General features: G+C 35.9%; 2 protein-coding genes and 3 non-coding genes across 5 annotated transcripts in view; 4 read left to right on the top strand and 1 right to left on the bottom strand.

Moving 5' to 3' along the window:
• Positions 1-27,419, top strand: part of LOC132798465 (semaphorin-1A) — a 215,056-nt gene that overhangs the window by 151,713 nt on the left and 35,924 nt on the right. Inside the window, 2 exon segments of the mRNA XM_060810331.1 lie at positions 4,504-4,612; positions 16,413-16,608. Of these exon segments, the coding sequence (XP_060666314.1) occupies positions 4,504-4,612; positions 16,413-16,608 (305 nt within the window).
• LOC132798469 (glutathione S-transferase 1-1-like) lies at positions 1,759-2,434 on the top strand. The gene has a single exon (XM_060810335.1). It carries the CDS (start codon positions 1,766-1,768, stop codon positions 2,399-2,401), a length of 636 nt encoding a protein of 211 aa, XP_060666318.1. The 5' UTR covers positions 1,759-1,765; the 3' UTR covers positions 2,402-2,434.
• On the top strand, positions 23,248-23,319 carry Trnad-guc (transfer RNA aspartic acid (anticodon GUC)). The gene has a single exon. It is a non-coding gene; the product is annotated as a tRNA-Asp (tRNA).
• Positions 23,590-23,661, top strand: Trnad-guc (transfer RNA aspartic acid (anticodon GUC)). Its single transcript has one exon. It is a non-coding gene; the product is annotated as a tRNA-Asp (tRNA).
• On the bottom strand, positions 23,988-24,059 carry Trnad-guc (transfer RNA aspartic acid (anticodon GUC)). Its single transcript has one exon. It is a non-coding gene; the product is annotated as a tRNA-Asp (tRNA).

The raw sequence follows: 27,419 nt of genomic DNA, 5'->3' as shown, positions 1-27,419 counted from the left end.
TGTCTACTTGATACTTTTATTTTTTTTTTTTTGTGGGTCAAACCACAAAATGGCGGCGTATTTTATTTGTTTTTGGGATGCCGCAAGGTTGCCTCAATCTATTTTATGGCATCTTTCATTGCCTTTACTTCGCTTGCTCACTCTTCCTCTCTCCTTCGTGCAGTTTTAACGTCTTTGAAAGCCCGTCAACCACAATGCCGTTATTTATGTGCATGTGGCTTTTGTTTTGCTGCTCTTTGCAAACATTTCAAACATGAAAAGGGTCCAAGAAATGTTTCGAAACGCGAAAACAAAGTAATGAAAACGATGACTTGCTTCACATTATTTCAAAATTATGGCAAAATCATGTGAATGGGTCACAAAATGTGTCGGAATAAAATATATATTTATATTCTTCATTTCTTCATTTTTATAAAAATTGTTAAAGTTGGCTTTTGAAATGCCACTTGGCGCAAACATTCCAATTTAAATATTTAAAAATGTGAATTGCGCCCATTTCCCCATAATAGATCCATATATACTTGAATTCACATGATTGCAAAAAGTGTTCGTATGTGTTTGCAAGTGTGTGTGTGTGCGATAACTAGGCAAATCAGGCAAATACTGTGAGCACTTCGACCATCGAAATGCAACGAGGCATTTGATGTTGCAAATATTTCTGCGGTCTGTCGATGATTCGTGGTTTTCTGTGGACCATGAATAAATCGTCCGATATTTTGCACATTTTATTCGAATGCATAAAGAGCATTTGCATAACACTCGCCAGCTAAACGGATTAATTGCTTCGCCAAATAAAATATGGAAAAGAGTGGATGAAATTCAATTAAATGCAGTCTATAAACTCTAATGCTATTGCAGCTATCGACAACTCTGCTTTAGTTGGCTTACGTGTGTAGTCACTAACGTAAACTTCTTTACGTATACGTGAATTGCGTTTAAGTTACAAAAGTTGAACAACTGCAATGCAGCTAAATGCGCATCACTAACAGCATCATCAACAACAACAACACAACATGTGCAAAGCAGTGAAAATCCTACATAATCGTTGCCTCGTTGCACTGCTTGCAGGCACAGCAACAACAACAACTACAGCCACTACAATGCACCGCTGCCTGCCGTGTGTAAAATATTTATGAGCGCGGTTTTTACGCCAAATGCGTTCTATATATGTATGTACCATGCACTCCACACCTCCCTCTCACTCTTATTCACCTCTATGGCGCTCGTTCACCCGTTCATTCGCTGTAGGGTTTATTCCACACACTCTCTTTGCCTGCCTGCATTTATCTTTATCGCTGCACTGCTCTGCCCTTGGGCTGCTGTTTAGCTGTGCTCTTCTCGCAAGTGCGTAAATATCATTGCATTAGTATGTTTGTGTGCGTTAAGCAGTCTTCCCAACTGGGGCACAATGTGCACTTCTAGTTGTGTTTGTTCTGCTGGTCCGTTTTAAAGAGTAATGTCGATAATAGCATATATGTATTTAGTTATGTTACAAAAATTAGTAGAGTAGAATTATTAGTATTACTACATTCACTATTTATTATGAACTTGGTTGTGATGTTTAATTCTGGCGATAAGTTAACAGCTTTTATCGCTCTAGCGTAGTTTTGTCTTCACACAGTTTAAGAGTATGAATTTCACAATATGCGAAGAGAGTTGCAACTAATGATGACCAGCAAAAATGCCTGACAAACCGCTGCTATAAAAAGACGCTAGGGTTATCTCTTAAACTTAGTCGACGCTCTTAACTTGCAAGTGAAACATTATGAATTTGCACTACGCACCTGCTTCGCCGCCTTGCCGAGCTGTTCTTATGGCAGCCAAAGCTCTGGGCATTGAGTTTAACTTAAAGCGCATAAGTCTCACAGCTGGTGACACTCTTAAACCAGAGTTCTTAGCGATCAATCCACAACACACCATTCCCACTTTGGTGGACAATGGTTTTGTTCTATGGGAATCGCGTGCAATTCTCGTTTATCTGGTGCAAAAGTACGGCAAAGATGATTCGCTGTACCCCAAAGATCTTCATCAGCAGGCGTTGGTCAATCAGCGATTGCATTTCGATTGTAGTGTCTTGATGAAATCCTTCACCGACTATTACGTGCCTCAATTCCGATTTAAGCAGCCCGCTGATCCCGAGCAATACAAGAAAGTGGAAGCGGCCTTTGGTTTTCTCAACACTTTCTTGGAGAATCAGCTTTATGCCGCTGGTGACCTTCTAACTATTGCTGATATATCATTGCTGGCTACTGTGTCCACTTTCGAAGCTATGGATTTTAAGATTAGTGAATATCCTAACGTAGATAAATGGTATACAAATGCAAAGAGAGTTGTGCCTGGTTGGACGGAGAACTGGGAAAGTCTGCTGCAAGTAATTTCCATAATGAAACCGCAGCAATAATCTCTTAAAATTGTAGCTTAATATTTATTTTAGTCTTAACAATTAAAAGTCTGTCAACAACTATCTATTAGCTTGATCTTATCATTTATATTCTATTGATTAAACTTGTCAAACAATGTCGCTGCTATATAAAAATCTTATTACAAATTCAAAAGAGTGGTTGACTCATGTTGTTATCTACAAGTATTCTCTTTAAGTTGAAAAGCAGTAAAACCATTTTAAGCTCTACTATGTGTGTGTTTGTCGTTGCTTCCCTTTCGCTTCCACTTTTTTTTTTCGTTTAATGCTTTTTTGGCACTCAACGTTAAAGCGCCACCTGCAGCGTGCTTTCGTTACCACTCCACTTGTATGCTAATTTCGCTCAGCACATTTTATATTTATACGCAGCTGACAACAACAAAAGTGTAAACTGCAGCGAACAAACTTAACTGTAAAACCACAGGGTTGCATTCGAGCTCGCATCGTTTGAAGCTGGCTTTTGCTGTCGCCAGTGGTTGCTGTCGTTTGCATCGTAGTTGTTGTTCTTGTTTCGCTGTTGTCATAATTAAAACGCGCTGCATAATTGCCAAACAATGGCAAGTGAAAAGAGTGAGTGCGAGAAAGAGAGTTTGTGTTGTGCTATGTTGTGCTGTGCTGTGCTGTGATGTGCAGTGTGTGCTTTTTCCCCTGCGGCCGGGTTGGTACATTGGGCGCATTGCAATCACATGCATTTATTCGACTACCTAACAAAGTGGACAATGTGCAATTTTTTTCTCCACACGCTGTTTGCATTGGTCACGCCACCACATATTCACGCAAACACGCATACACACACACACACACATGGAGTGTCACATTTTGGGAACGTCAGTGGATAACATTGCAATGGCAGAGCGCCAACAAAGCTCTTAAACATTGTTTCTCTGCTTGTCACACATAGAGGGCGCTTCAATAAACATGTGCACAGCACTAAATTGCCAAAGGTAAGCACGATGGAGAAAGAGAGACAGAAAGAGTGCAAAGTGCAATCAGAAGCTGCTTGAGAGACTTTTAAATGCGGCGAGCAAGCCACTCTAATTACTTTCACTTCATCTCGCTCTAGCACACACGCTATGATTCATTCCCTTTTTTCCCTATCTTTTGCTGTACTTCGCTTTGCTGTTTTCAAATTGAAACTTGAAGAGCGAAAAGGGTCTCTTAATATTATCACAACTGCTTGGCATAACGGAACTTTGTTACCGATAGAAGCAAAAAATAGAGAGAGAGAGAGGGAGAGATTCACATTTAACCGCATCATTTGGCCCCACTCTCCCTCTCTGCCAATTTGCCTTTGCTTCTATGCAAAGTTAACTACATATTTATTTTAAATTTTCCGCACTCTTTGCTGCATTCAACCCAAAAAGCGCCGGAAGTTTCGATAAGGTTGCTGTCGTTGCCTCTCCTCCTACTCTTCTCTCCCCTCTCTTTTTCTCTGTTACCCAGTTCGTAGGTGGCCTGACTTCGATTGCCTCTCAGTCTCATTTTGCCGCATGACACGGCAGCCATAAAATATTCGACCAAAGTGCACTCACACATGCACACAGTCTCTCCTGTCCACACATACACACATACATACACATACACACACTCACGTAGTTGTGGTTTCAATAATCAATGAGTTGATTTTATGAAATTTCTGTTTACCTCATATGTCTCGCCTTGCCGCCCCTTGTGCCACAATATTTTGGTTTAAAACTCACAAACACACACACACACACACGTACACTCGTTAAGCTCGTTTGCCTGTGTGTGTGTCTGTGTGTGGGGCAAAATTGTATTAACGAGAATTTTGGAATTTTTTGCATACATTTTCGCATTACTGGTTCACAGGGTTCAGGTTGAGTTTCTAGCACAAGAAGCACAAGCTGACCCAGCATGAGGCGTGTTTGATTGTGGCTCAAAGGTCAAATGAATTTTAATTAATATTTTAATTAACAAAACCGCAAGCTGAACCAAGCGTTCGCTCAACCACTCAAAACGTTTTACGTGCATTTTTGCTAAAATTAATTTCACAATAATGCTGTATAAATAGCTATATCTATTACTTATATACCTATCTCTCTCTTTCTCTCTCTATGTTTCAGAAATACCGTATTTAATTTAAGCATACACGATCTAGCGGAACAGCAACGTCTGATATGGACGTCGCCGGAGGATGATACCAAAATGTGTCTCGTCAAGGGCAAAGATGAGGTGAGTGAATTCAAAGCATATCTATAAACAGAATATAATTAAATAGATTTGTTAAATCTATTTAGTAATGAATGGTTCAGAAAGTCATAAAACTGTATAGATGAGTTTAATATATATGAAAATAGAATTTCTATCGATTTGGTATATTTGATATTAAAAGAAGGTAAATGATTAGTATTTCAATAGATTTAGTGTAGTGGAATTCGCGATTTGGTATATTTGGTATTAAAATATATAACGATGTGATAATTCTATTAAATTGTTTAGTAAAGTGAAGTTCGGTATTTGGTATATTTGGTAATAAAAAAGAAATGCAATTGATTTGTTCAGAAAAGTGAAACTGCGATTTGGTATATTTCGTATTAAAAATATAATCATTAGAGTGAAATACGCGATTTAGTATATTTAGTATTAAAATTAATTGGAAATACTATTTCAATTGATTTGTTTAGTAAAGTGAAATTCGGGATTTGGTATTTTTCGTATTAAAAAAGATATGGAAATAGTATTTCTATTGATTTGTTGGTATATTTGGTATTAAAAGTGTACTCATTAAAGTGAAATTCGCGATTTGGTATATTTGGTATTAAAATTAAGTGGAAATAGTATTTCGATTGATTTTTTAGTAAATTGATTTGGTATTTTTGGCATTAAAAAAAGATGGAAATAGTATTTCTATTGATTTGTATAGTGAAATGTGGGATTTGGTATATTTGGTATACTAGAAAAAGTAATGACATAAAGAAAGAAATTCGCGATTTGGTATTTTTGGTATTAAAAAAGAAAATAGTAATTGGTTTAGTAAAGTGAAATTCGCAATTCAAATATTTCGTAGAACTTATGTTAGTTTTCTGGTTTATTTTCAAATACTAATCAGATTTCACTTAATTTCTCAATGTATATTTTCTAAAGATTATGCATAATGGTGTAAAGATATTTTCTTTGTGGTATTTTTAATACCAGAGACACACCAATAAACTTGGTTAAAGGTTTAAGATACAAGTTATCTATATTTCCTCTTTTAATAAAGTATGAAAACAATCCATAAAATGCCAAAATCATGGATAAATTTAACAAAGATTTTATATTTAAATGATTGATTTCATAGATTATTTTAAAAGTTGAATTTTTAGCATTTGGTCAAATGTATCAAAAATCAATTGCACTTAACCGAATACCAATTATTTTTTCCATCAATCAGATTTAAATAGAGCAGAAATCGATTGCGATTTAACATTTTCCAAAACTAAAACGTGGCTATAAATCAGAGCTCATCATTCAATTTGGCAGCTGCAATAAAAAAGTGTTGTATAATATTTGCAAATATCGATAAAGTTTTCAGCTTCGGCATTTGGCTTTATGGTAATTTCAATTTTCATTTCAATTTCCAATGCAATTTGTATTTTGCGTGTCTCTTCTCTTTTTTGTTGTTGTGGTTGTTGTTGTTGCTTTTGTTTTTCTTGTTGAAAGTTGTTTTGGGGGCAAAATGCTTCCGTTGTGAGCCAAGAAAGCGAACTAAAAGAAAAACAAAGCAATAAAATGTTTTCCGTTGCATTTCTCTACTTCTTCTCTTTCTCTCTCTGTGGGAAATTGATTTATGCAAGTTCTTTTTGTGAGAAATCGAAATAAATTTATTGTTTGCATTGTTAGCCCAGTTTTTTGACCCATTAGGAAAAGTGCTAAAAGCGACACAAAAAGAAGTTGCTTAGAAGAGTTTTTCTTTTTCTTGTTTTTCTTTTCTGTTTTGTTGACTATCTTGGTTAATGGAAATACCAAACGATTTCGGGTTTAATTTGGCAGCAGCTACTTTCTATTGTTGTTGTTGTTGTTGTTGTTGGCTTGCGCCTTCCGTTTCCGGTCAACTAAGCAAAATGGCAAGGAGAAATGAAGGACATGCTGGCATTTCTTGTGCCCCGCCTCTTCTTCTGCTTCTTCTTCTCGCGTTGCATGCTCAAGTGCACTTCTGGCTGCCGCTGACGTAATTAAGCAACACTTGTTGTTGCCACACACACAACACAACAACGTACACTCTCGCTGCAACATTTGCTGCAAACACTTTTCGTAGCAGGTGTAATTTGTTGAACTCAATTTGCTTCACTTGACTTGGTTCCTTTCTCCCCCCTTCTTTGCCTTGTTATTTATAGCAACCTAAAAGGAAAGAATTAGCCTTAGAGAGTGAGAGGGTGCCACCTTGCAACCTTGCCACCTTGCCACCTTCTTGTGTGGGGCATGACGTGCACGCTGGTCATTTGGCATTTGCCTTTCTGCTTGCCTCTAATGAAAAGTTCAAAATTTACAATTTTAATTAGCTGGCATTTGGCTAATTTCAGCTGCAACTAGGCCTCTAATAGAGATACGAAGCTAATCGCAAAGCGATTTTTGGGCGACTGCCTAAAAGCATTCCACAAACACAAACACACACACACACTATGCAATTACGATTCCTCCATAAATACTATAACAACAACTCACGCGATGCGTTATCCAACACTGACCGCCAAAAAACTTTGATTTATGCCTGCAACTGCAGCTTAGTTGAATGTTTTTCCAAATTACAGACTGCGTTGCAAGTTGCAAGTCTAATTTAAGACTCTCTCTCTGGCAATTTATTAAACAATCTGTTGGCCGCCATCATTTCATTTCATTTCATTTAAATGCGTCGCGTTACGCAACACTGCAAATAATTTCGACCGTAACACGAAAACATGCAAACAAACAAAACGCCCCGAAAAAAAAACTTTTCTCATTTACGCTGAATATTTTAAGGCCCAATTGTTTGACCGGTGTTGCTACAGCAAAAACAACAAAAATTCATGGTTGTAAAATTTGTTGAGCGTGGAAAAAAAAGAAATATCCACATAGCAAGAAGAAGAAGAAACTGTTCATTTAATAACGCGCCTTCAAAATGAACGAACTCTCGTGTTGTTTTCCTTTCAATACCCTGTAAACTTTGTTGGAGCACAAAGGAGATGCTGAACTGACAAGATAACGATATAATAGATAAGTTTGTAAAGTTTTTGGTCACTTTAAAAAATTAATAGTAAAACATTTTGTTAAAGAAAAAACACTTAATGAGTTCATATAAAAGAATGACGATAGCTTAAATAAGCGGTTTAAAAATATAAAAACTAGGGATATCTATGTACATATTTGGTAGAAAATAATGTAATATCTTTATTAAAAACGAACTCAGAAATATATCTTATCGGATCTAAAATTGCTAAAGATTTTGCTCAACATTTGTTGTTATTTCCTTTTACATTAGAAAAAATTACTACAAAATCTCTGAATCTCTTCAAGTATTCATCAGAAATTAATGATTAAATCAAGTAACTATGCAATATATAAATATACTTTACTAATAACAAATTTCTATATTATTCTGTTATATTTTTCGAACTTAAAGACAAATCTCAGTAAGTTCTTAGTTAAATGTAAATCTGAAACATTTTTATAATGAACTTTTACTTAAATCTTAGTGGGTTTCTAACTACTAGAGATAGTTACTTATATGTTTAAAGTGTAAAGCTTTTTAAATACCATATAATTTTATTAAAGAAAAAGTTAACTTTAAATCAGCTTCTTTGCTTTTTTAACAATAGGATGTCTTAAAGCTAAGTCTTTATTTACCTACTTTGTTCAGTTACGAAGGCTTTCTTTAGGGTATGGCATAGTTTATAATATCAAGTAGACTTTCCTTGTTTATTTTAAACCCATAATGGCAGTCATTTTACACAAAAAAGAAGAAAAAAATGAGCGCCGGATGCTGCAAAGTTGTGCTATCAAAGCGCTTTATACATTGGCCGTATCACGGTTACGGTTATGGATTTTCCACTCTCAGAATCGAATATATGTATGTAAGTGTGATTATAGCTGCACCACTGAGCACTCACACACACACACACACATATTTGCATTGTCGTTGTCGGTGTCGCCACTGAAACCTTGTTTTAAATTTTTAATTGATTTATTATTTGCCGCAATGTTTTATTAAACTTGCGTAAACAGCGGTAAAAAGCAACCGCTTGACACTCTCTCAATCCACAGCAGCCTCGGGCCACGCCCCCAGCCGCCACTCCACTCCTCGAAATGAGCAATCGATGAGGGGAGAGGAGAGAAGAGAGCTTCGAGTCAAACCGAGGCAACTTCCACCTCCACAACCAAAAATCCTGAAATGGTCAAATAAAATGAACATTAAATGCGGTCAGCCATTTATCCAGAACAATCTACTGTGTGAATTCTGTATGTGTGTCGGTGGGTGTGTATGTGTGCACATGGTGCGAATTAATTAATGAAACCAAGTTAAAATATTTGATCAAATTATTTAAGCCAAGCGACACGCTGAACCACCAGCAAAATATTTGCACGCAAACTTTGCATGCTGCAAAATATTTGCGTAGAATTTTAATTGTGTTTCGACAAAAATCGAAATGCGACAAAAAAAACTGATGACAATTATCTGCTGCTGGTTGGTAAAATATTATATAATCACTACATTTTCGTGTGGGCAACTTTAAAGTGTATGTGGCGTATACTTAATGTGCTTCATTCATTCGTTTATTGCGTATACGTTGCGTATGCCACATTTTTATACCCCCAAAAGGAAAAAGAGTTTTATATTTATGATTCTTTAGTTGCTTTGGCTGAAAATCTGGTATATTTTGATGATAAAACTATATTGATATACCATAAATAAATTTCCATATAGTTTAGTATTTTTGCAGTATATTTTCGGTATATTTGTGTAATGACAACTAGGGAATTTATAATTCCTTAATTGGTTTGGCTGACAATCTGATATATTTTCTCTTCTACGGTATAGAAGACAGAAATATATCGATATACCAATATATCCTGCGGTATATTTGAGTATTTTTTGTATATTATTATTCTTAGTTGTTTTTGCCGACTATCTGATTATAAGATGGAATATCAATATACTATCGATATATAATGCAGTATATTTTGGTATTTTCCGGTATTTTAGTATATTAGTATTTTTGGTATATTTTATTTATTATTTGCAGAACATGTTTTATTGAAAATGGGTATCTTACAGTCGACCCCACTCATTTTTGTAGCATTTTTTCGGTATATTATTTTGGTATATTTTATAGAATAAGGTTTTATTGAAAATGTGTAGCGAGTATTTCACAGGCTAGCACACTCAGCTGTAGCTTTCATGCTTGTCTTTATTTACCGCCTCTTTTCTAGTATTTTATTTACTCAGCATTCTTTGCATATTAAGAGCTCAATTAATATAGTTGAACTAGTTTTCTAGCCAGCCAGTCAGTATATTTACTTGTGGGGCATTGCAATCCCGCAGGAAACTAAAATCAATCATTCGAAATGTCAATCGGCGGTGGGCGAGAAGAGTAAAAATAAAATACCTTTTAGGCCAAACAATATTCTCGATGTTGTTGTTGTTTTGTGTTTTGGCCAAGCATTTTTCCCCCGATGCACAAATGAAAGACAAACAGACGATTAATTTTGAATGGCAGGCGAAATTTTTGGTCAAGCCTACGGCCAAAAGAAACGAAAAAGGAGAAAAAAAAGTAAATAAACAAAGTGTGTGTGGATAGGAAAAATGGAATCGTTGCCGAGGTCAACAGATTACGCACAAGCAAAGAAAGGAGAAGGGGAAACGGGAAAACGGGAAAACGGCTTTAGCAGAATTAATGAAATTCCAAATACCAGAGCAGAATGTCAAAACGAAATGAGTGATTTGACCCCCCCTTTAACTGTAGTACAGATAGTTGAATGGTTGGTTAGATGGATGAATGGATGGATGAATGGATGGATGAATGGAAGTCGAAGCACTTTTGTGGTCGATTCTCCGACTAGGATGTCGATCTGAATGCGAGTCGAAAGTGTTGTTGGCCGGTCACCTGTGCATAAATTAAAAGCACTTCCGCACTCGCAAATGAAATGAACAATGCCTCGAATGAGAAATTGTATTTCTGGCCAGCTTAATGATGAAGCCATAAAGGAAGAACAATTCAACATTTGGTCAACCACTGAATTGACTGCAAGGCATTCTAATTATTTTGGTTCAATAAATGAGCCACAAAATGTGCTTGGCTTTTGCTCATTTGCTAGAGACTTTACACAAGTTTGAGTTTGCAAAACGAATGAAAAACTTGCCTGTCATTCATTCTTCATGTTGCCCGTCAAATTATTAAATGCAAATGCTTTCCAATTTTGCGCAACTCATTTGCCAAAAAAGAAGGGCCCCAAAGTTCTGTTCCAACTTGTCTCTCTGTTTGCGTATCATTAACAAAATTTGTTGCCCACCTGCAAAGAGAAAGACAGAGCAGAGACTGCTGTCAAAAGTTACATAAGTCGCATTTCAAGCCGGCTAACCGTAGGCGTATGCCTTCAAATTGATGTGTCCTGTTTCGTCCTGTTCTGTCCTGTCCTTTTGCTCTCTGACAGCACACTCGAAACATTTTCCGATCATTTTCCAAAACGTTTGCCTGCCAAATTGGACAACATTTGTCCACCTTCTTGCCATATCTGCTTGCCACATTTTCCATTTGCCTCTAGCCCTTGCCTCTTACCTCTTGCCCCTTCTCCCTTACCTCTTACTTCTCATTTCTTGGTACACTTTAAGCTGACAAACAAATTTCCATTGTCGACGTGATTAATGCCAAATTTACTTTATTTGCTTGCTACAACTGAGATTATGTCATGTTGAAAGCTTTTCTTTTCTCTTTGCTGCTTTCAAATTTGATTTTGAATAAAATAGTTGCCTGCAGGGCAGTATTTATATATACTAAATATTTATAAAACATTTTAAATGTTAATAAAGTAGTTTAATTCAAATATTGTTTGGTATTTGTATTTAATTATAAAATTTGTAGAAAATATATAAAAACTATTTTTGAATGGCAATTAATTGCTTTAGTTGACAATCTGGTATATATTCTGCTCTCTATGGTATATTTTGAATGTAGTATTATATCAATATACCAATTATTGTTTTGGTATATTTTCAGTATTTTACGGTATATTAATTTGGTATATTTTCAAATAAATACCAGACTCTTTAGTGCAATTGCATTGTTTGACAATCTTGTATATTTTGAATCTAGTATTATATCAATATACCAATCATTGCATTTGGTATATTTTCAGTATTTTTACAATATATTGATTTGGTATATTTTCAAATTAATACCGCACTCTTTAGATATTTAGAATAATTTGTATAATAATATAATACTACATTCAAAATATACCAATTATTGACTTTGGTATATTTTCAGTATTTTATGGTATATTAATTTGGTATATTTTAAAATGAATACCGCACTCTTTAGATATTATTTCAAAGCTCAATGTTCTATCTTTTTTCATTACAATTTATTCAAATACTCAACAGTATTTATATGTAATAAAATGTACATAAATTGCAGTTTATTGCAGTATATGAAATTAAATAAAATGCGCATAAATTTGCATAGAACAATGCATTAAAAAAATGGTGCAACTAACAGTAAAATGAATTATGAGGTAAAGCAAAAAACAAAAGAGAGCTGCTAAAACAATAAACAGCAGCAGCAGCAGCTACCAAAAGAGAGCAAATTAATAAATTGTACACTTAATTGCAATCTCCTCTCGCAGGAATGCTAAAAGCGCCTCCTTCTCCTCTTCCCCTCTCTTGGTCCTCTCCGCTGCTGCTTCTGTGTTAATTACAACAGCAGCAATAATGAAAAGTACAACAAACAAAAGCACAAGTGACATTCCCCAGTCCTCAGTCCCGAGTTCCTAGTTTGCTTTCCACACACAGACACAGAGACAGAGACAATCGACCCCATTCCAAATTGCCGCATGCCTGTGTAATTGTTGTAAAATGTGTTTTGTTAATTTATTTAAATTTATGCGCAAACGCTGCACAAGCCAAGGCAGCAACAGCAACAACAACTAGGACAACAATGACAACAACTCTATAACTAACAGCCTGGCAACAGCAAAACCGCAAACTAAGCAACGACAACAACAACGAGAACAACGAGAACTCGACAAAGCAGCAACGCAAACAGTTTAAATATTTAAAACAATAAACAAAATGAAATGGAATGTGTTGTCTGTCTGACTCTGACTCAACTCAGCTCAGTTCCCAAAGGCAGCAGCCCAGAGCTGAAATTATGAAATCATTTGAGAGTAAATTTCGAAATTACCAAATAAAATGCAAAAGCTTAGAAGAGAAAGAGACAAAAAGTGAAACTACTTTCCAACTAACTGCATAAATATATTATTTCTAGCTAACAATTTTAATACAATTTTCTGCACCAACCAAAAAAGCGAGAGAAATTTGAAATTACAAATTACAAATGTTGCACAAGATTTGTTTTTATTAGGTTGCAATTTGCTGTTTGCCACTTGTAACTTAATAGCTGATTATTATTGCACATAAATAGCTTTGTTTTTGATTGGGGTTTTTTCTTAAAATGATTCTACATTGCTTTAAAGAAATAGAGCAAATTTATATGGTTGTTCGTAGGTCATTCATAAAATAATTCTTAATTGATTAAAATGTTAAAATTGCGCATAACTAGCTTAGTTTTTGATTGGGTATAAATAGAGGCTTATTCGGAAAATGATTCTACATTAAACAATTTGTTAAGATTTAATTTGAATAGCTCTATTTTTGATTTGAAAATATGTCTTTTACTTAAAATGTTTCCACATTAAATAATTAGTTAATATTGACCATGAGTAGCTTTGTTTTGATTTTGTAATGTAAGGCAAATGATTAAGATTTATACAAGTTTTTTTTAATAATTCTTTATTGAATAATATATAAAACCATTAAATAACAAAACTTAATGAATTTCTCAAACAATATTTATTTGCTCTGATTTTAAAATTCAACCACGTTTTTGTATCAATAAACTTTTCAATTACATTACTTTAAGGGGAAGTAAAGTAAAATATATTTAGTTGCGCTAATCTGATTCTATTTTTATTAAAAAACTGAGCTAGTTATTTGCAATTAATATGCTTACTAAAAACATTATTTATTTACTCTTAGTTTCACATCAAAAAGTGAACTAATTATGTGCAACATTAATATATTATTCAATCAAGAATTACTTTAACAAAAACATCAAATATTTTTGGTTTATTTTTTAAATGAATGAATAACTGAAATTTAAAATCAATTAAGTTATGTTATGTGAAATTTTAATGTTTTATTCAATTAACAATTCAATAGAAAAAAATAGCAAAATATTAACGTTGAGCCATTCATAAAACTTATTTGCAATTTCTTTAATTATTAAACTATGCTTTGCACATTTCTTTTCTCACTTTTTGTGCTTTCAATTCAAGTTAAAGACTTGTGTTAAATTTGCGAATTGTAGCTACAAAAACTAAGGGAAAACTAATGTGGTACATAGTGAAAAGGGAATGTGGCATAGAGTTTGGGGTTGGGATGGGAGTTGGGGATGGGAGTTGGGGATGGGAGTTGGGGCTTTGTGCAACAACAAATAAATGCCAAGAACTGAAACCGAACGTCACTAAATATGCGCATGAATTGTATTCAGTTTTCTATTTCTATTTCTGTGTTGTGCCTAGGGTAAATTGTGCAAAATTAGTAGGCAAACAAACGAAATATTTAAATATTTTAGCACAGACAGAAAGAGCAGCAGGAACTCAGACAGAGAGAGAGAGAGAGAGAAGTTAAATGGAAAATGCTTCTGTGCCGGGGAATATTTCAAATCATTTGTCATGACACAGTGCACTGCACTTCCGTTGTGTGCGAAGAGAGCAAGAGATAGATAGAGAGAGAGAGGAGGAAAAGAGAGGTGCACTTTCAGCTGGCAAAAGTTTTGCCAACGAGAGACGCACGCTGCGTATGCGTATTTTATGGCAAAGTGCAAAAGGTGAACTGCAACTGGGAGCATTGCCTTTTAATATTTATTGAGTTGCAAGTTGGTTAGTTGCCTGCCTCTTTTCTCCTTTCTCCTTTCTCCACTCTCTTCTCTGCTGTTTCCTGCTTTTTAAGTGTATTTGTTACGCATTAAATATTTCAATTTGCAAAACATTTATGCTAAACACACACACACACATGCTGAGATTGTTGCCAGCTAGTTCTGGCGGATGCTTTCCGGCCTCGTTAGCAGGCCAAACTACAGCAGCAGTTGCAATATTTAGGCCAAATGGCAAATGGCAAATGGCAAACGGAAGTGGAAGTGCACGTTTTTGATGAACACATGCATATGCTAGCTCTCTCTCTCCCCCATCTCTCTCTCCCTCTTTTCTCTCTCTCTCTCACTTTCTTCTCATTTGCAGTAGCATTTCCCATTTCCTTGCGAAATTAGATCGCCGTTTTACTCAACCACAACACAAATTATTAATATTGTGCAACAAAACAGTTTTACACATTTTTATTAGCTCTCAAAGTGATAAAAACTTTGATTTCTCATCTCTGAACATGAGATTTGGTGTAAGAAAAAGAATGAAGGAAATTCAATTTATATTAATATAACAATATGAGCAGCTGGAAACTATTTTATTGATTTCTTACATTTTAAAGATGTAATATTAAAAGACAAAAGAGTCTGCTTTCTATTCGAAGTTATTGTGATTGTGATTGGATATATATTTGAAATATATATTTCAATTTTATTTTCATAAAATTTAATACAACATAGTTAAATATTTTAGGTATTAATTCAATGCGCTGCCCATAGGGTAAAAGTAAGAGAATGGCAAGAATGGTTTGGGTATATTTTAGTATTTGTTTGGTATATCTGTTTGGTATATTTCAGTATTTTTTGGAATGTTGATCTGGTATATTTCAGAATATGTTGAGTATATGGATTCGGTATAATTTATTGTTTGTGGTATATAGTGTTGGTATATTTCAGTATTTGTTCGGTATATTGATTTGGCATATTTTAGTACTGTATTTTCAGTATTTGGTTGGTATATATATTCGGTATATTTTAGTATCTGTTTGGTATATTGATTTGGCATATTTTAGTACTGTATTTTCAGTATTTGGTTGGTATATATATTCGGTATATTTTAGTATCTGTTTGGTATATTGATTTAGCACATTTTAGTATTTGTTTGGTATATATAGTTGGTATATTTAAGTTTTCGTTTGGCATATATTTTAGTATTTTTCGGTATATTGATCTGGTATATTTCAGAATATGTTGAGTATCCATATACTCAAATACACAAATTCATATACCACACACAACAAAATATACCGAATATGGATTTGGTATATTTCAGTATTTGTTTGGTATATTAAGTTGATATATTTTAGTATTTCATTGGTATGTTGATTGATTATATTCTAGTATCTGTTTGGTATATTGATCTAGCACATTTTATTATTTGTTTGGTAAATATATTTGGTTTATTTGATTATTTGTTTGGTATAACTTGGTATATTTTAGCATTTGTTTTGTATATTTTGGGAACAACGTCGCACTGTTATTGCTTCTGTTGAAAATGAGTAGCGGGTATCCCCACAATCGAGCATACCAGACTGTGGTTTTCTTCCTTGTTGTTTAGTTGAAATACAGTTTATAAAAAATTCTTTGTTAACTACAAGTATTTGAGTATTTTCATTACAAGTGTAACAATTAGCAGGAAGAAAACACAATTTAAAGTATTGATTCTCCTCGGAATATAATAGTTGTAACTAATTTAAGTTTTACAATATTTAATACTAAGATAATATTAAGATATCTCTTTAAATTACCTGGCTAGCTCTCACTCCTCTTTTCTCTACCAATACTAATGCCTTTTCTTTAATTTTCTTGTACCTTTGCAGGAGGCCTGTCAGAACTACATTCGGATCATGGTGGTGCCGTCGCCAGGTCGTCTGTTTGTGTGTGGCACGAACTCGTTTCGGCCGATGTGCAACACGTATGTGATCAACGACAGCAACTACACGCTGGAGGCCACCAAGAATGGACAGGCTGTGTGTCCCTACGATCCACGACACAATTCCACCTCAGTGCTGGCGGGTGAGTGATAATTTTCTCCTTCTCCCTTTACCTATTGTTTATATATAGTCTGACTATGCAAAAATGCAATTAGCAACCGCAAAAGTGCTGAATATGTGGAATATTTTGAATGTGAATGCGAGTATTTGTTTGCTGCATTCGATTTGCAATCGCATATATAAATTGTCATGCGTCAACCTATTTTGAGAGGGGAATGGAGGAAGTTGCACCCTTCGCTTCTCCCTCCACTCTAGTTAGCTGTTGTCCTTGCTCCTTCTTCCTTTGTTTACGCTGAGGGGTGCCATAGATTTTGTAGTGCTATTGTTTGACAGCAACGCGCTGAATAATGTGTTGAATGCAAAATATATGCCACAATAAAATCATATTTTATATTCACTTCACACTGACTGCATACCCTGTAAGTGCAGTAAAGCAACGAAGGGTATGTTGAATCTGATTTGAAATTCAAAAGTTAACTTAGAAACGAATTTATACAATTTATCGTAAAGCAGAAAAAGTTAGCTTTAAATACATATAGTGATAATGAAGAGCTATTAGAACAAACTTTATTTATTTTTATACCCACTTTTCATATTGCAAAAATATATCTAGAAATGCGAAAGCTAGAGCTCAAAATATAAGGATTTTAGTTTGTATTACCTTGTGAATTCAATTGTAAAGCTAACTTAGAAAAACAGCTTTGAAATCAAGAACTTTGATAACTGAAAATAGATTTTTTTGGTGTGCTCATTTTGACCTCCAAAGTTCGTTCATTCATTTGAAGATTATTCGAACAATTTATACTTATTATGAAATACTTTTTTTTATCTAACATTGAGACTATTTCTGTCACATCTTTTGCAGAGTTATCAGTTTAAACAGCTTTCTTTTACTCTACTGTAAAGCACATTAAATACTAATGTATTTTATGTTATATATCTCTCAATTATAATTTTCTTAATTACTTTAAACACCCTGTACTTAAATTCTAAGACTAAGCTTCATCTTTGCTGCTTTTGGAAATACCTTCTTAAAAAGTTTACTTGACTTCACTTCAGTTCCCACTTTTCTCTTTAAGCAGCGTATCTGCATGTCGAGCACACTCAATTCTACTCTATTCTTTGTGTTTTTTCTATTGTAACAATTTTGAATATTTGTTTGAGGAGCTGCTTGGCAACGCTTTAAACTCGAAGTAGATTCTAGATCGAGAGGGGAAATCGAGGAAGGGAAAGCGTTGTGGCTTTTGAATTCGTTTTGCATACTGTTCGGGGCGTCGCTGTTGACGTTGATTTTGCTGTGTTTATTTAGCGTTTTATTGAAATTTATGACAGTATTTGCCAGCAATAACATTTTGTGTGGGGAAGACTGCGTGAGAAGTGGGCGTGGCATTTGCATTATTTGTTTGCGAAGATGACAGCCAAACAAACCGCGACATTTTTTTCCTTGCCACTAAATTTTCAATTGTTTGCATAAGTCAACAAATGAAATTGAGGGCAAATTGGGCAGGTATAAATTCAGGTGAAGAAGGGGAAGATATAGAGGGGAAAGAGGTGTGAGAAGAAGGCAAGATATAGAAGAAGAATTGGAAGAAAAAAAGGTAGATGGCTAACAATAATTTTGGTATATTTTGCTCGCTTTGGTATATTTTGAATATAGTACTACATACATATATGTATGAGATATAGCATTTGGTATATTTTTAGTATTTTGTGGTATATTGTTCGGTATATTTTAAAAATAATACCGCACTTACAACGGATATGAATTACTTTGGCTGGCAGTATGGTATATTTTTTACTCTATGGTATATTTTTAATGTATTACCACGCCCTTCGGTATATTTTTAGTATATTTGAGGTATATCAATTTGGTATATTTGAAAATAAATACCAATAAGTCAAATATAGCCTTTGATATATTCTTAGTATTTTAGCAGTATGTTAATTTGGTATGTTTTTAAATTAATTCCACACTATTTTACTTTTTATTGACTGTAGTTTTCTTACTTACTTTTTTTCATGGTGAAAAGTGTTGCATGCGACATTTTTCGCCAGAGAATTTCCCGATATATTAGCAACTTATTTTAGCTTAGTTTCATGCACTTTTGGCTTGGCAGTTTTTTTTTTAGTATTTATTGCTTAAAAATATCACTAAATAACTGCAACTATATGAGTGTTTTCTCTCTCTCTTTAAATATATGGATATATCTCTATGTATTTCTCGCTCTCTCTTTTTCTCCTCTGCAAAATTTGATGCAGAATTATGCAAGTTTTTGAAGCTGGCAAAATCAAGCAGTAAACATGCAATTTTGGCAACTGCCAACTGACGGCAAACATTGTTAACTCTACTGTGTGTGTGCTTGGCTTCTTGCCACTCAGTGCTTCCCCTCCCCATCTCTCTCCCCCCCCTCTCCATTGCTATCTCTAGCGTTAGCTGCAGCTGACGCTGCTTTTGGTTGTGATAATATTTCCACTTGGCGCCCATAAATCGACGCTCTTCGCGGCTTGTTGAAGTTTCGCCAACGTGATTTGTTTGCATTTCATTGTCTGCACACAAGTTTAGCTTAGAGTGTGGTGGGGGGAGGAGGGAAGTACAAGAGGGGAAGGGGCTGCCAGCGAAAAGTTTTGCGCCAGGGCCAAATACAAGCTGGCGCCTCTTGTGCCATAATATCGATAAACGTTTATAACTAACTTCAAAGTGTTTGTGGTCATATGTTTACAGCAGCGAGTGTGGGAGTGGGTGTGTGTGTGTATGTATCTGTGCGTGTGTGTGTGTGTGGGGGCAAGTGTTGCGGCAAACTTCCGGCGGATGCAACCGACATGTGTGCCACGTCCATTGAGGCAGTTGCTCTCGTTGTTGTTGCTCTCGTTGTTGTTTTTCATCTGCTGTTTCTGCTCGTTCGGTTCAATGTGGGTCATAAGAGTTTATCATCAACAAGCTGCCACATCCGGCGTCCTGTGCAACCTGAAGCTGAAGTCGCAGGCTCTCTCTTTTGTTTTGATTTCACTTTGATTGCGTTTTATGGCGTTAATATTAAATCGACATTTTTTTGCTTTTCGCCTGTCGATTTATCGCCCAGGATTTGGTTATTTAGCAGTGGAGAGGGGGAAGATTGTGGCAACCGCCATCTTGTTTAGATTACAAATTGGCCCAAGCGGAGCAGCCATAAAAAAAGCGAAGCGAAACAAAGTGAAAAGAAAGCAGCAGCTAAACTGAATGAAAATGTTATCAATTCGGTTTTTTCGGTTTACTTTTTTCATTTCGTTCGTTCGTTCGTGACATTTGTGGGCGTGGCACTTGATGGGTACTTTCTATCATTCAACATCTTTTTCACTCTTTTGTGCACAGGTTGTTGTTGCTAAGGGGGAGGACAGTTTTTCTAACGCTAGCGCAAAAGTTCGTGGACAACATTTTTGTGCCAATTTCGCTGTGAAAATATTGTTGTAACCATGATGAAGTTTTCAATTGCTTTTCCCCAGCAATACAGCTGTCCAGCCTCAGTCTCTTTTCCCCCTCCCACTCCCATTCTCAGTCTCAGTCCCAATTCTCCATTCGTATTCACATTCACACAATTGTATTCAGAGGCGCATTCAATCGGCCATCGTTACAATATTGGCGGAAGGCACTTATTTTTGTTCGATTTAAAAAACTGCATGCGAAATAAATTTCAATTGCGCCAGCCAGAAAGAGAAAAAGTAGAGGGAAGAGGAAAGAGATAGACATTGAGAATAATACAAAAACTTTGCCAATAAAGAATTAAGCTAAACTTTCTTTTCGTTTTTTGTCCTTTCGACTGTCAGTCAACGAAAATAGAAATAGAGATTGAAATTGCCGATTGCCGATTGCCGATTGTCCATTTGGTGATGGGAGAAAAAAGGACAATTTGTTCGCTTTTGTCGCCTAATTGGCTTAATGTTTTCATTGAGGGACGCGACTCGTTCTCTCTCGATGTTGCATTATGAATGAGATGACTAAATGGGCGAAAATTAGCTAAAAGAACACTGTTAGTGTTGACAACAAGTGTTATCGGAGTTATCGATGCTTATTGCTCAGAGAATTTCCATTGAGGAACAACGGGTTTCTCTCGATATTTAATTATGAATGAGCTGACTAAATGTTCGACCATTTTTAGCTACAATAATTAGCTGAAAGAACTCACTTAGTGATGACAGCTCGTGTTATCGAGGTTATCGAAATTTATCTAAGTTTATTGTTGATACAGTTTTCAATGAGGGAAACGGACTCAACTCGAATCTCTTGATATTGGTTTATGAAAGAGCTGACTAAATGTTATCGAAGTTATCGAAATTTATCGATTATACAGTGTTCATTGAAATTACTTTCATTGATATTGATTGATTATACACACTAAATGTGCAACGATTTGCAGCTATAACTAAGTGATGATAGCTTTTAGTGTTATCGAAACTATCGAAGTTTATCGCTGGCGCAGTTTTCATTGGGGAACAATAACAACACTCTCACTGTCGCGCGCTCTCTCTCTCTCAACAACACTCTCACTGCTGCCATAACAATTAGCTGTTATAACTCAGTTAGTGATGGCATCTTGTTGTGTTATCGAAGTTATCGAAATTTATCGTTGACACAGTTTTCGCTGCGTTTCCTATGCAAATCTAGTTTACGTGTCTTGCATATTAAGTATACGCCACGTTTATTAAAACATCAAACATCACTTGCCAGCAGCTTTTGTCGAGTATCTCTTCTTCTTTCTGTTTCTGTTTTGTACTTTTCTGGGTTCACTTCAAAAAAATATTGGCTTAAATGTCTTACCGATTCGTGCACGCCCCACAGAACAATGCGAACAATAGTAATAAATAATTTATAAGTGCGCATTTGCCACATTAATCACGAGCCGACGCTGCCGCCTGGAAAAGCGAAAGCTGCGAAAAGAGCTAACGGGAAAATCCCTTGGCAAAAAGTTTTCCACCCATTCCTCGGTGTCCTCTCTTCTGTGTCCCCTCCTCCCCCTCTCTGGTCGAGAGGCGACGCATATTAATTTCGGCACAAGCCCCCGGAGGGTATTCTCAAACCCCTCCCTTCCCCCCTACCCGCACTTCTCGCCCCTTTTCGTTGGGGAGGCGCTGGCGAAGCGTACAAATTGCCATCACTTGCGTTCAATTTTAGACTTTTCCAAGCAAATGCACAGACGCGATTAAAACGCTGACGAATGGCGACGTTGTCGTAGGCGACATGCGGTGTGGGGAGGGGAGGAGAGCAGAGGGGGAAGGCTGTCCGAAAATGTCAAGGGCCAGAAGGACATTGAAACTGAACGTACGTCTGGACAAGGACAAGTTCCCAAAAAAAAGAAGAAAAAAAATGTGATGGGCCAACAAACCATTTTGCCATTTGGCTATTTGCATATACAGCAACAACAACAATAAGAGTGACAGGGACAACAACAAAAAACCAGAATTGGTCCAATTTTGGACGCGTCGCCGTTGTTTGGCATTTTAAAGCCCGACAACTCGGAGGCTGAAGCCCGTGAGGGAATATGGCGCATTATCGCATTTGCATATGACCGGAAAGGTTATATGTATGTGTGTGTGCTTGTGTATTTGTGGCAGCAACTTGACCTTTTTCGTCATGTGCCTAGAGGCAAAACTTATTCAGCACACACATGCCAACAAAATCCCTCAGCACATGCAACATTTTAATAGGAAATTGAGATTAAAAGCAGCATGAATTATGTAAAGATTTCACATATAAATACTTGTTGAGTTGAAATATTGAATATTTGAAATAACTATTTTCGATTTAACTATTCACCCCAAAAGTATGCAACGCATTAAATCAGTTTTGCAGGCAACTGTTCTCACTTCTCACCTCACTTTAATAGCTAGGTTCACCACCAAAAATTGTTCCCACTCAATTATTTTATACTCCGCTTAAAAGTATGCAACACATTTTAACAAAACGCGCTTGCTATTTGCTGTTTTATTTGTATACCCCCAAAAGTATGCAGCACATTTGCGTTCTATTATTTTGTAAATTGCTGAACAAACATTGAAACGCAAATCGCATTAACTGTTATTTTTGTTGGCAATTAATTGCACTGCAAATGCGTTCAAGTGCACAAACAAACAACGCCCCAAGTTTAAAGTAAAGCGAGTGCGACGACTCGTAGCATGCAAATGCTTTGCAACAGATAACATATGGGCGTGGCACAAACGGCATACAAAATGAATATCAATGAACTGCAAGAGCGAAAGAAAACAATAAAATGCAAAAAAAAAAAGAACTTAACGTAACGAAACGAAAAAACGACGTAGCAACATACAAAGAATATGCACTGACGCGATACACGAAGAGGGGTTGGGTGGGGGGAGTGAAAGAGAGGCATTTGTGAAAACTGGGACAACGCTCGCAGCAGTTAAATAAATGATATCCCAGCGCTTGTCTGTTGTACCATGTGTATCCGTATCTGTATATCTGTGTTTTCGTATGTGTGTGCTTGTATTTGTATTTGTGCTGCTGCAGAAACTCATTAACTTTTGCTAAATGAGCACGGAAATAACAACAGCCCCGGAAGAACAAAAGCTGCAATGTTGTTGTTGCTATTGCTGTTAAATCTGATATGATCAGCATTAGAACCAGAACGGGATGAGTATGAGAACGCAATTTGACATACAGTGTTCAACGTCCTCGATAGTATAGTGGTTAGTATCCCCGCCTGTCACGCGGGAGACCGGGGTTCAATTCCCCGTCGGGGAGAATGTTAGATTCACTTTTTTTTAATTTTTCTAAATATCTACTAGATCGTTTTAGGCACTTTTCACATTATATTTCACTTTCTTGATTCTAATTTATATTTTGGGTAAATTCATTGGAGTAATCGGAATGTTTGCCTAGTTTCATATGTTGGGAAATTCTTTTGCTCTGAGTCATATATGTAAAGCAGTTGAATGTTGAATTCTGTTTGTGCGGGGTGAGAATTCGAACTGCTTTGTTATAAGAAGGCAGTTTGACCAACCAAGTTCAACATCCTCGATAGTATAGTGGTTAGTATCCCCGCCTGTCACGCGGGAGACCGGGGTTCAATTCCCCGTCGGGGAGAGATGTTCAAATCTTTTTTTTTTACTTTTTACAATTTTTAAATTTATATTTTGTTTGAAATTTTCTAAATTTGTAATTGCATTTCATAAATTATATATAATATTATATAAATATAAAATAATTTATTTAATCAACTAGTAAAATATTTAATTTGATACTCTGTAATAGCATAGGAAATCATGCTTTGCTGCAAAATGAAATTTTTAAATATAATTAATGCTAGAAATAACGAATTTTAAACATTTAACACTTGAATAACAAATTAAAATTAAAAAAAAAAGGTATTAAAATTCATTTAAAAATTTAAAAAAAGTGATTGAACATCTCTCCCCGACGGGGAATTGAACCCCGGTCTCCCGCGTGACAGGCGGGGATACTAACCACTATACTATCGAGGATGTTGTTCGCTTGGCAGCCAAATAGCCAATTTGTTTCCGGGCACTGAGATCATTATGAGGTGCATAAGTAGCCGACATAGAACGAGTCCCAAAGTCATATTTAGATAATAATTAAGCGTAATTTTTCCTCAACATTTGCTTTAAAGTTGTTCGTTTTTTTTTTGTGCTGTAGACATTACTGTGGGTGTTGTTGTTTTTGAGCTCGTTAAGAGTAAAATACAGCTAATTTATTTGAGCCAACTTAAATTGGCTTAAGCGAATAACCAGAGGAAAACAAATGGCGCGTTATCTGCAAAACCAGAGAAAAAGAGAGAGATACGATGCAAAGCGAGTGCTAAAAACAAACAACAGTATGTGAGGGCGTGGATGAGGGAAGGAGAAGGGGAAAGTACTGCCAGTTTCATTAAAAACAATGAAATCAGCTAAGAGCCGAGAGTTTAAACGAGCGGCTAACTGCGCCGAGTAAAAGCATAAAAAGAATACAGAAACACACACATACACATAGAGAGTGACCGCTGTTTGCTGGTGGAAAAAAGCCAAATGCGGCTGCTGTAAAATATCAACTGGAAAACAAAGTCTAAACACAATAAACAAAATGGCGGAAAAAACACAAACAACAGCATCGAAACGAAAATGCGGCACAAAGTGCAAAGGACAAAAATAAGCACATCTTGTGACCCTTTTTACGGACAATGCACGAATGTACCTCCCTCTCTCTTACTCTCTTCTATCCTTTTTTTAATGTATTTTTTTTTTTTTGTATTTTTAATTTGAAGCAAAAACATTAACAAGAACAATTAGCTCTTGAAATGAGCACAGCTAAGGACAATAGAATAAGAACAGCATAAGACAAGTTGAACTTGGGTAGAAAGCTTATGAAACACTAAATAAAACAATAGCAAACGGGACCTGGACTATAAGAAAACACACAAAAGATCAGTTAGAACTAAAGTAATTATCATTAGAAATTGCCCATTTTATAATTGCTGCATTTAATAATCAAATCGATGTCGAGAAATCAGGTCAAGGAGGTCATAAAGTGTTTGGTTCGCTCTAATTATGATCTAGAGCATATTAACTATTATTTTGATGCTATCTATAGTTGTAGTTCAGCTATTATGTTCGAGTATCCTTTGTAACTTTGGGGCTAATTACATTCGGTTCGTAAACTTTCATGGCAAACATTTGTTACAGTAACCAGAGGCAACAGAGGAGAGGAGAGAAGAGGAGTTTGGGTCTTCATGATTCATAGACGCATTCTCCACAAACAAAACACAGATGAGCATTCAAAAAGGACATTCAAGAGTGAAGAGTTGGGAGAAGCCTGAAGCCTGAAGTCTGAAGTCTGTGAGAAAGGAACGCTTTGAGCAATGGCTCTGGTCGCTTTACATATGTCGAAGAAATGGGTATTAAAAGCGTAAGCTGTAAAGCAAACAGTAGCCAAGGGAAATGTGGTAAAGGAGGAGGGTGGAGAGTGGAGGGGGGAAGTAGGAGATGGATTAACAAGCTCGCCTCTCTCTGGTTGTGTGTGTCCTGCGTGTGTGCAGGAAGGAAGGACGCACGGAAGGAAGCAACACGCAGCATCAGCCAGGCTCAAGAAACGTGTCTTCTCTCTCTCTCTCTCTCTTTCTCTGTGTGTTGCCGTGGCAGCTCCTTGCCCCGCATTGTTTCAACAGGATGTGCGTTCAAGTGTGTGTCAAAGTGTGTGTACTCCCGTGTCTGTGTGTGCGGGTGTGTGCCAAAGTATGTGTGAGTGTGTTTATGGCAACCCGCTTGTAATTTATAGTATGTTTAGGCAGGCGACACAGCAGGCAACTCAGCTTTGCTCTGCTCTGCTCTGCTTTATGTTTGTCTTGCCTCATATTTTTATACCCTGCAAACACGTAAATTAAAGCACAACTCAAGTTGGGGTGTATTAGCTGTTAAATAAGGTGAAGTATAAAACTTCTTCTTTAAAGTATTTCAAGCTAATGGCGAGATATTGTTGAATACTTAAAGTAAACTTTTAGTAACCACTTTCTATGCTTTTTCTTAAGCAAAGTGTCTTGACTTTATTCTCTCACTTTTTTGTACCTTTTCATTCATTTCTTCTTTGTAATTTGGTCTCTATCCTGAACGATCTTTCTTCAGTACTCTTACTCACTTTTTTATACCTTTTCTTCTTTCTAATTTGGTCCCTATACTGAACTATCTTTCTTTAGTACTCTGCTAGACACTCAAACCACTTTCTTCATCTTTAGAAATATGTCTTCACTTGGCTTTTGTTATGTTTTAGAGTATTTCCTATAAATATTTCTATAATAATTGTCTATATCTAGACTTAACTCTCTGTTATTCAGTGCTGGAGTGTTTCTTATACATTTTTATATCTCTTCTGTAATATTTAGTTTTTGACTTATAGGACCTTTTGGTACACTTTTATTAAGGCAAAGTGTTCATATTCGAAAAGCAGTTCAATAGAAAACTATAATAACAATTTGGACACTCTTTTGGCTTCTATCATAAAGGACCTTTCAATACACGTCTATTCTATTCTCTCTATACAAATCTCTATTCTTTGAATCTCTATTCCTCTATTCTTTCGAAAGCCATTTTTAAACTCCCTCTTTTAAGACTCATTCGACAAACATTTTTAAGGAAAGTAGTGCTATATAATACATAGATACCTCATTTCTTGAAGCAAAGTGAGTTTACATTCAACAGCATTATTTCAACCTCAGAACCTCTTCCTTCCATTCATTCGTTCATTTAAGTACAGGGTATCTTCGAGTGCTTCACACTTGAATCCTGTATTGTCCGCTTGCCAACACTAAACTTTAGTACACAGCAACAATGCGGCAAGAACTCTGTGAAACCAATTCAGGCAGCTGAGACAGCAGCTTCACCTGCTTCTTCCACCGTGTGTTATCCTGCTTGTGGCATATGAATTATGTTAGATTTCCCCCCTCCCAAAAAAAAGAGAGAGAGAGAAAAAAGCGAAAAAAGAAACAACACATCAGAAACTCAGAGTTGAAATAGCAATAACAAAGGATAAATGGACTGATGTTCGAGCTAAAAGGATTTCGAATGTCTCACGATTCATGTGCTTGCTCAGCTAATTGGCAGTGGCAATGAGTGCTAGATAAACAGAATACAAAGCAGCAGTAAAGAAGAGCAGACAACTAACGACTCTTCTCTCAACTGATGATTGACGCATCAATTTGGGTCAATTTCGAAATGTCTAAAGAGAGAAGAGAGAAAGCAAAGTGAATGCCAAGAATTTTGCAATTGAATCAGGTCAGTTTAGCGAAAAAGTTTCGCTCAGTCTCATTATGCGACAGCTTAAAAGTATACAAAATTGAATAGATAAACATAAACGAT

This window comes from Drosophila nasuta, chromosome 2L (genome assembly GCF_023558535.2).
Source record: "Drosophila nasuta strain 15112-1781.00 chromosome 2L, ASM2355853v1, whole genome shotgun sequence".
Lineage (NCBI taxonomy): Eukaryota > Metazoa > Arthropoda > Insecta > Diptera > Drosophilidae > Drosophila > Drosophila nasuta.
The sequence above is the reverse complement of the archived record's forward strand: the minus strand, read 5'-3'. Positions and strand labels throughout refer to the sequence as shown.